Source organism: Xenopus tropicalis, chromosome 3 (assembly GCF_000004195.4).
Source record: "Xenopus tropicalis strain Nigerian chromosome 3, UCB_Xtro_10.0, whole genome shotgun sequence".
Classification (NCBI taxonomy): Eukaryota; Metazoa; Chordata; class Amphibia; order Anura; family Pipidae; genus Xenopus; species Xenopus tropicalis.
The window spans coordinates 126,977,463-126,987,980 of NC_030679.2; the positions used below are offsets into that span (position 1 = coordinate 126,977,463).

At 40.2% G+C, this 10,518-nt stretch overlaps 1 protein-coding gene and 1 long non-coding RNA gene across 2 annotated transcripts; both read right to left on the reverse strand.

Moving 5' to 3' along the window:
- Window positions 1-3,154: 3,154 nt before the first annotated feature.
- On the reverse strand, window positions 3,155-8,980 carry LOC105946870 (tubulin monoglycylase TTLL3; the record flags this gene model as incomplete). The annotated part of the gene is made up of 10 exons (XM_031899292.1): window positions 8,893-8,980; window positions 7,605-7,660; window positions 6,995-7,117; window positions 6,723-6,831; window positions 6,210-6,341; window positions 5,732-5,818; window positions 5,326-5,515; window positions 4,791-4,939; window positions 3,777-4,020; window positions 3,155-3,647 (listed from the first exon to the last, which is right to left on the reverse strand). Coding segments are annotated over exons 3-10 (1,527 nt in total), but the record flags the coding sequence as incomplete, so codon positions are not given.
- Window positions 8,981-9,322: 342 nt separating this feature from the next.
- On the reverse strand, window positions 9,323-10,518 carry LOC116409789. The gene is made up of 2 exons (XR_004222070.1): window positions 10,443-10,518; window positions 9,323-9,435 (listed from the first exon to the last, which is right to left on the reverse strand). It is a non-coding gene; the product is annotated as an uncharacterized LOC116409789 (long non-coding RNA).

Here is a 10,518-nt window from a genome sequence, read left to right on the forward strand (position 1 = left end):
TAGCTGTCCCTTTTCTATTGCGTTGAGGTACGTCTGGTGGAGGTGGTGTACTAGCAAAGGGCCCTGGAGGTTGTACCAGGCCACCGGGAATCCATCCGGCCCCGGAGTCTTGCCCGAGGGAAGCGCTGCTAATGCCTCAGCCACTTCCATTTCAGTGATAGGGGCATCCATACGGGCTGCTTCTGCTGGGGGTAGGGTTGGGAACTCTATCTTGTTGAGGAAGGCTGTGAGCTCCTCTGGAGTGGCCTGATATAGTGACTGGTATGTGTCCTGATAGTATTTGGCAAAAATGCCAAGAATGACCGAGGGGGTTGTTGCAAGGACTCCATTGGGGTCTCTAATTCTAGGGATTAACGTCTGTGAGTCCCTGGATTTAGAGAGATAGGCTAGCAATTTTCCTGCCTTTTCCCCCTGATCAAAGATTCTTTGGTTGATATAAAGTAGTCTCTTTCTAGTGAGTTTGGTATGTGCTAGCTCTACGTTTCTTTGTGCCTGACTAAGGAGTTGTTGTGACTCTTCTGATTGCGTATTTATGTAATCTTTTTCTGCTTCCCCATGGGCAGCCTCAGCTTCTTTGACCTCCTCTTGCTCATTGATTTTTAATGGACTGCAGGTCATTTCAAAAAATCCACATACAGCATATACAGAGCATTTTCCTTTGTTTTATCAATGGGGATCTTTTTCCCCATTTCCCCCATTTTCTGTCCCTGAATTGGGTACAGAAGCACCCAGCCCCCTTGAATTGTGTAGCCAATACAATAAAACTCTTACGCTTTCACTGTCTTGTGACTCCCTTGGCTGCAAGTCCTGCTGTAAAATTTTGTGACCCTTTGTTGCAAACAACATGCAGTATATACAGTACTGTAGAATTACTTTTCTGTCCCTAAAAATGGCCTTTTGGTCAGCCAGTTTATTCAACTAGATTAAACAACCATCCATCAAACTGGTACAGTACCCCCACGCTAAGGCAAAAGGCTTGGAATGGGGCAGAAATGTTACACAAAATGGGCCATATACTAATACCTCATATACATACATATACATATACCCCATTCACAATACCCCACGCAGTGTTAAAAGTGCAGTAAGTATACAAAGAAACACAAAAATAAACTTGGGTGAAAGGGAAAGGGGACGTTGACACAGGGTCATAGAAGGAACTTGAATAAATCCTGGTGTTCTCCGGGCTTGCTGGACACTGGTGGGGGGGGGCTCAGCAGGGTGTTGTGGTGGAAGCGGGTAGGTGGGGGCCCTAGAGATTTGGTTCTCCAGTGGGCACCAGGTACCCTCAATACAACACTGGGTTGGCTGAAGGAGTGGGCGGAATTCCCATCATAATAATAATATGTAGTGGGTTTCTGGTACATTATTTATTTGGCTCAGATAATTTTGGGACTGTGGAGAGGTTGATATTGGCATCTAGAAAGTGATTATCTATGTATATGATTTCCAAATGGTATCTTAATGTTATATTTTGTCATAAAAAGGGTGCTCTCTCATTACGAGTTAAATTACTCCTTTATATAGGCTTTTAAATCCTGCTTAATAAACAAACGTACCCCTCCCCCTTTTCTATTTACCATGTCCCTCTAAAACAAAGTATATTCCCCTATATTTACTGGCCAGTCATGTGACTCATTCAGCCATGTTTCAACAATGCCAATTACATCCTCCAGCGCCAGTGCCTCCTTCTCTCCCATTTTACCAGTCAGGCTTCTCTCATTTATTAACATACATTTAATACTGGTACAAGCTTGTATATTTTGTATATACAACCTGTGGTCCTACCTGCCATTTTTGGTACCCCCACCTAGTCTCCAGTCCCATTTTCCCTTACTATGCCCACTACCTCATCTAACCTATCTTCCATAGAATTACTTGCTGCCCCTCCCCCCATGTCTAGTTTAAAACCCACCCTGGCCCTCTAACCATTCTCTCCCCCAAAGCAGCTGCACCTTCACCACTGAGGTTCAGCCCATCCCTGGCAAAGAGCCTGTAGCCAGTTGATAAATTAGCCAGCCCAGAAACCTCCTCCCTGCACCAATCTTTCAGCCACACATGAATCTTTATAATATTAACATTGCTGGTGGCACAGGTAATATCAGCACTGGTAGTAATTACCTTGGAAGTCCTCGCCTATAATGTTTTGTCTAGTAGTAAGTAGCTTTGGTGCCATTGTGTACCATGACTGCTGGATCTTTCCCAGCCCCTATGTATAATCTATCCACTCGTTCCACCACATTCCAACCCTAGCACCAGGCAAGCAACAGACAGTTTAGCATGTGGGGGGCTTCCAACAGATTACCCCATCAATCTTACTAATAGTTTTTAGTTTCTAAAGCCTTATGGTTTCTAACACCTGCTTAACATTTAATTCACACGCAACACTCACTGTTCTGTGTGTAACTTTGAAAACCCCCGAGAGACATATGTATAAATAAGCATTATTTCTTATTAATAATTATCTTAATAAGCATTATTTATTATTATTAATTATCTTCCAGTATATGTAGGGGTTTCTTCTTGGATCTCCGCTCAAACGCTGATCACACTTTAGTGTTGGTCCTCTATCCTGGTCCCACCTCCCAAACCCATCTTGTCTCTGTATTTGATCTTCTGTGCAGCAGATACAGATTTCACAAGAAAAAGGAAGAGGACCCACTTGTCTGCTTTCTGGTAAAATCTCTATCATCCGGATTGTTTTGTCTATAGTGCAGGATTTTTAACTGAGATTCCGCGCACTGTCAGGTCTTCTATAGTATATGTAGGGGCTTCAATTTTAGCCTAGAATTGATAAAATCAGAAATATTTTAGAGTTAAAATATAGAAATCTAATAGCATTGAACATGATTTCCATTTTGCACACAAAGTAGCATTTCCCAACCTCATAGAAATCTTGTTTATGAGAAATAAAGTATTACTTAGTGATAGGTTGGGCTTTATAACTATTATCTGTTTACCAGGCTAAGCTGAGTGCCTTAATATTTCTCCTTTATGGGCCCCTTTGTGTCTGCCAATGTAAATGTGTATCTCAACAATGTTGGAGAATAATAATCTGTGAAGAGATAGGGAAGCTGTGATTGTGTATTATATCACTTGTCCTCCCTGTGTGTAATTTTGTATTCTGTAAGACTGTACAGCGCTGCGTACCCTTGTGGCGCTTTATAAATAAAGTTATACATACATTGTGTGAGTTTCCTAGGGCTCGTACCTGTTTATATATCAGCTCAAATCCTCCTACATCACAGTTAGGGTCATTCTTGTAGTCAATCACCACTCGGAGTAAGTCCTCTAGCAAGGGTGGAACAAGAATCTCCATCACTGATGTGTCTTGCTTTATATCAGGTTTGTAATTGATCTCAAGTAGCCAGGGCTGGAAGTTTTCTCCAAACATAAAATCTGCACCAAAAAGGTCAAAGCTGTTCTTTCTATAGTCTGTTTTATCCTGGGAAACCTGCATAGTGTGAATGAGGGCTTTCTTCATCCCTGGTATAATCACCGAGTCCCAGACATACTCTTTTCCGATTGTACGAAGGTACGCCTTGAATTCGTCACTGTGCCACATGTTCTCTTCAGGCAGGTCAGGGTGACGATTTGGCGCATTCTCTAATTTCCTTTGTATAGCATTGTTACACAGATGGATGGCGCTGGAGAGACAAAAACAATGACAACAATCAAACAATGAGCCTCAGGGGGTACAAAGCACCCAGTAACATACAAACATCATCATTACATAATAAATAAATAGAATGCAAGACATTGCACCATCTACATACCGGTCTAATTTCTCCAGTGTGAAGGGCTGTGATGAGAAACGGATGAAACTGTCCTTGTAGAACCAGATGGTTAAGGGGTTCCAGTCCGTTATTAGAAAATGTTGACGGAGATCAATTTTGGCCTCATGTATAAGAAGTGGCCTCTCAACATACTTTTGTGCCACCCATCTCTCACTTAATATGACTTCAGGATCACTATCCACTAAACGGAGTATGTGTTTCATGCGATTTTCGCAGTATATACCTGTAATAACATGTAAAGCAAAAATCAATCTTCACATAAATCAATTCACTAAAGACTTAAGAGTACACCGTTCTATGATTTCATAACTAATGAAATGTCAGCAATAAAATCAGACATGCATTAGACTAACAGTTATGGTAGCCACTTCACTCCTTTAAAACCATACTAACCCTACATACTGCACAGCTAATTAGGAATAGCTTAACTATGGAGATGTCCATCACCCTTGTAAGGCCACTGCAACATGTGTAAAAAATACAGAGTGGGCGGAATGAAGGGCAGGGCCATCATACATGTTCAGGGCTTCCATCAGAAACTTTGGAGCCCTGTACAAGTTATTTATATGGGGCCATCAATGAGCAGAAGTGCAGTGCTAAGGGCAGTGACTAAGTCAGTCAGCTCATTGGGGAAAGTGGAATTTATTTTAAGTTTTTTAATTCATTGGTGGTTGGTGGAGTTTGCCCCTTCCTGCCCCTGTTATGCTTCTCTGCACTATCATTGTGTGCTATGTATGTTATGCAAGCTTCTATGTAAGTTCAGTAATTTCGATGCAAATTGGGGCAGTTTTTGCTGAGGTTATGCACAGGGCCAAGCACATCAGCCCCCCTTCTCCCCCTGATGGCCCCCTGTATGTCACATAAATAAATGCCTGGGCAGAACGTTAGTGTTTTGATTCATCATTGGGCGCATACTAAAAAAGCTCTCATCAGTGAGTTGATATTTTTTTCACCTACATATCACATAAATTCCCATTTTGCAGATTCTCTTACCTCTTCCTCTGGAACTAAAACCTGGTTTTAAGATCCAGATGTTTTTTTCTCCGTCAATATCCAGCTGTGGGGTCACTGGCTCCAGCTTACGTAAAATACTGCGGCAGTGTTCTACATACATCTCAGAATTCTGTATGTGAGCGCCGTCACTGTAACAATACAAGGCAGGGTTGGGAGGGAGTTATAATTAATACTCGGCACTCTATTAGAGTATATTTTTAATGGAGAGTATTATAATATATATATATCAATGCATCTTTTATCTACAACTAATCTCTCTTCTATGTGCTCTATATGAGACCTAATAAGCTACATTCCGTCTAGTTTGTCCCTTGATTAAATGCTCTGCAATGCAGCAAGGAACCTGTATTTTGTATCACATCTCACTGGCTTTATTATCTCTTCTAGACACTATAATACTAAATTATTGCTAGGAAATCATTTGTTCACAATCCCAGTGTCATTGTTTTCCTACAACAAATCATTTCTATTTAAATCTAAATTCCCATGAATGGTTCCATCTGACATTACTTACCGTACAACTTTATAGTAGTCACGTAGAAATGCTTTCCAACGGGCAGCCACCTGAGCTTCTACGGGCTCTAAGTCACCGTCTATGTTTTTATGTTCCAGTGTGTCGAGATGCATCTTGCATGCCAGAAGGGCTGTTACTATAATATCATTTGGAACAGTTCTTTCATGGCCAGGATCGCTCATCTTAGCATCTGCAGAAAAGAATATAAGAGGAGGTGATCAATAAGAAGGGAGAACAATAAATGGAATCGGTTGGAAAACCATATTCCAAGTATAATCTTACACTATGAATAGAGTAAGGTGTTACGGTATTATTATAATGTATTGTATTAATTCTAGAAGTAACTATCAAGTTCTGTGACCAGTGCTGCAGCAGATATTACCCAGAGGCGCTGCTCTTCCCTTACCTGGCAGGGAGACAGAAGTGCTCTTTCTCTTTCTTCTGATTCTCAAAAACCATTTACGGACACGAGTGGCAGTCCTGCTTACGCCATCTAAAGAAAGATCTTTGTTAGAATATAATTAACCAGGAGATGAGCCTAAAGGTGACCATACACCGAGAGATCCGCTCGTATGACAAGGTCATCAAATGAGTAGATCTTTCCCTGATATGCCCACCTTGAGGTAGTGACATTGAATTGATCATTGTTTGGCCTAAGGCCTAATGACTAAATCATATTGCGGGATGAAGCCGTTGGGGTGAGGACCACATCAATAAGTTATTGTGCTCCTCCCCCAGCAGGATTTTTAACCTGCCCAATTAATATCTGGCCAGTTATTGGTTGGATAGGCCCATCTGAGAGCCCCATACATGGGCCAATAAGCTGCCGTATCTGTTACCAATGCAGCTGCAGATATTACCCACAGGCCCTGCTTTTTCCTTACCTGTCAGGCACATAGCAGTGCTTGCTTCCTTTTCACTCTCTTCGGGAATAACCTCTTCATCTCTCAAAGATTTCCCATTGACTCTCAAAACCCATTTCAGGATACTACGAGCAGCAGTCAATCTGTAGTCATCTAAATAAAGGCAAGGTCTTTGTTAGAATATGCTGTTTAACCCTGAGATGAGACTAACTGTAACTGTCAGTACAAACAGGGCCAATTTTATTTTCTAAGGAGAGGTGGCACTTTGTACTGTATTTCTAAGCAGGCAATACCTTGGATTTATTTTCCTTTACATTAAAGTATAAAGGCACAGCTCAGTAGCTGTAATCAGGTCAGAATCAAACACAATGCACTGACATGGGCCTTACACACCAATATTACTTTTATTAAAAAAATACATTTGTTGTTTCAAGAATAACATCATACTACTCTGGTTACAAAAGGTATAAAGCCTAGATTCCAGAAGCGATAATACCCCCGAATGTAATGCCATGCCATTCTAGGCACTCTTACCAATGAATTCTTGCCTTTCCTCTGCCAATATGTGGCAACGAGGGTAGAAAGTGTGTGGATCTTCTTTGGCAAACCAAGGCAGTTCCCTTAAACTGAGGCACAGACCAACCTAGTGCATAGAAGACATATTTCATTATATATTTTCAATATATTAAATGTGTATGTACAATTATAGCAAATGACTGTGTGCAGTTGGAACAAGGATGGGTAAAAACAGCCATAAAGATCTGAATGGTTGCTATATGTCATTGTAAGTAACTATAGAAGTTCACCTTGGTTGTGAAGCATCTTGTACAATCAAAATTATTGATCATCTGATCCTCATTCAGATCTCTAAAGTTGAAATAAGGTCTTGACCAGATAAGGTTGGGTTGTACATCATACCAAAGCGTCATCTGAAATAAGAAACAGAAAATATACACATTGTCATTTATACAAGGCCTGCTAATTAAAACATGCTAGCAAATGTTATCTTAGTGCATCATATGACTTCCTCTACCCCAGGGGCATAACAGCGGCCAAGAAACCCCTAGTTATACTGTTATCATACTCTGCAATGAAGTTGCACTAAGTACTGTAGCTTGCTAATTTGCCTGGCCCCTCTGCACCTCCGACATCATGCACTTTAATGGACCAGTTCAAAGAACTGGAGAACATAAGGAGCCCCTTAAGTCCATGTAAAAAAATATTTAGCTATGGGAAGATACAGGTAAATGTGCCTTTCTATTCTGGGTTAAGCAATGACGATGCCAGCCACAATATGGCAATCATTCAATTTAATTGGTCCATTGTACCTACTGACCATATCCATGAGTTGATTAATATTATGCACACATAGTTTACTGAGATCTTTGGCTTGTATTAACACTGATATGAATTTACCTTATATTCATAGGACCTGCTTGGATCAGAGAATGTAGTTTTAAAGGCACCAGCATCTGTTAAGGAAAAAACACTGTATCAGTATCATATCAGCATTATATTATATTGCTCAATAATGTTCCACTGCCCCCAGGTACTGACCATATATCCCAGGTACATTAGGGAACATCATACTATTCATACTAATGACAAAGAATTGTAATTAATGATCAAGACTGCTCAAACATGTAACAAAACAACCTTTCTCACCGAGTCAGCCTGCCTGGGACAAACATTTATACAAAGTGGGCTATAAACTGTGAAACTGTAGTTTTATTGGCCCAGGATGGCTTGAAATATTGCCTTTTATTGTTCTGGGCCAACCGCCCCCCTCAGTTGCATTCAGTTTATTACCTATTCAGTGGGCTGTGGCCTTGCAATTCTTTCTAAGAATTTTAATGATATCATCAGGGTAATGTAGAAAAATGTGTAAAAAAAAGTTTTCACTCATTATGCATTCATTGCACTGAAGGCCATAAGGGCCATGAGAATTGTTGCAGGTTGTACAGGTTGGACATCTCTAATGTAAACTATAGAAGACTTGGTTCTTCCCTGGATAATTTTCCAGAAGCAGATACAAGTCCTGTTGGCCTATGGGTGTGTATACATGAGAACCTTTCAGCTCAGACACTGGAAGATAAACCTGAAAACAACATTCATGCCACTGGCACCAACTCCAGGCTTTTATATCTAAATCTATCTAACCTACGTTGTGCTCATGGAACCCCAGGGCAGATTCCTGTAAGCTTAAAGGAACAGTAACACCAAAAAATGAAAGTTTTTTAAAGTAATTAAAATATAATGTATTGTTGCCCTGCACTGGTAAAAGTTGTGTGTTTGCTACAGTAATACTACTATAGTTTATATAAATAAGCTGCTGTGTAGCCATGGGGGCAGCCATTAAAGTTGGAAAAAAGGAGAAAAGCCACAGGTTACATAGCAGATAACAGATGACCTCACTAGAATACAATAGTGTTTATCTGTTATCTCCTATGTGCCTGTGTCTTTTCTCCTTTGAATGGCTGCCCCCATGGCTACATAGCAGCTTTGTTTATATAAATTTCTGAGGAAAACACACCAGTTGTACCAGTGCAGGGCAGCAGCATATTTTATTCTTATTACTTTTATACACTTTCATTTTTTGGTGTTACTGTTCCTTTAAATGTACTGATCTCCAGAGGAATATTTACCATTAGCAATTCAATAACTACCACCCTTGAAGAAATGTATATTTTCTAAGCAGACTTACTAAAGGTAGGAGCTGTTTTCTGCAACCATCCTCTTCTTTTTAGGCCATTGCTGATGGCATGATATTCATATTCAAGCCAGAATATGTTCTTTTTCTGAGAGGAAAATAACAAAATAATTCCTTAATAACTTTCTTTTACAGAATACAGTTACTTGCATGGGATCATGTGGTTCTTATGTGTAGTATATAGGGACCTTATCCCCGGGCACTCCTACCCGGGTTCCTTTTCTATGTCAGTTCATTGTACCGTAGGGGAAGTCACTTACTCTCCCTGTGCCTCAGGCACCAAACTGAGGGGAGGGACGCGCTGTGCAGCGCTGCATATAATGACCAGGGCTGTGTAAAAATAATGATGTTTTTATTGTTCTAATGTTATATGTAAATTTACAGCATGAGATAAACAAATCCCTGGTGCAGGAACATCACTTACCTCAATTGCAGCTTCAACTTTGGCTTTGAAGGCTCTCCTGCGTTTCAGACGTTCTTTTGATTTCTGTATAGTTTTCTGTACAGAAGGGAGACAATTTTCCCATACAGAAGAAACTGTGTGCAAAAGAGATTGTAGATTAGTTACTGCAAGTCACACTAGCTAATAATGGTAGTTTAGTATAATATTAACATGATAAAAACATTGATATTTGGAGACAAATTGCAATTGGTCAACATTTTTTTCATTTGCCTCTCTATTCTACCACTGCATTCAGGGTCAACAACTGGCAACCAGAAAAGCACATTCATTCTGAGGCTGGATTTTATTGTCAGTGATATCCCTGATCACTGATCTTTCCCTTCAGGTTCTCGCCATACATCCTTTCATTCAAACCACTGTCTGGCTGATTGGGTAAAGAGAACCCTAGCAGCCAGATATCAAATGGATAACTTCAAACTGGAGAGCTACTTACTAAAAGTGAAGTAACTAATCCATAAAGAATTTAAAAAATGAAGACCAATGACAATTTGGAAAGCAATGCCTATAAGAACTGACTAGCAATGGATACATTTAGAATAAAGCCAAATAATGTACGACCCTAACACAAGACTCACTTGTTTAACATATTTTGGCTGAATTGCATGTAGTATTGGAGGATACACAGGGTAGTTATGGGGCAGATTTATTTAGCAACACTTTTCTGACAGCTGGCAAAGTCTTATTAACTCTAAAAGGCAAGCTACAAACAGTTTGGTCTCTAAATCATTTGACCTGTCAGTTGCTTTATTCTTGAAATGGACCCCATGTGTGGTCTAAAATAGTTAGGTCTGGGAACTTTGCAGTACTGTACCACTGCTGAATTAATACACAGGAAAGGTTGTGGTTATAGAGAAAGTTCATCCAATAAAACCAAAGAAGTATGGAGTATAATGTTAAAGGCATGGAGCAGTAACAGCCTGGTTCCAACTGGACCCATGAATAGTAACATAGCAACCAATCAGCAGTCAGCATTGAATGCCCAGTTACATTTCCAGTTGAATTAGAAGCAACTGGAAATGTGATGGCCTCTCCAACAGTAGATTTGCCCATTTAGCTTGGCTATTGATAACAGTTTACTTACCAGTAGGTGTTTCTGTTATGACAACTTCACTAGGTTTCTCTAGTGGTTCCTGTATGTTCTGCTGAGAGAAAATATT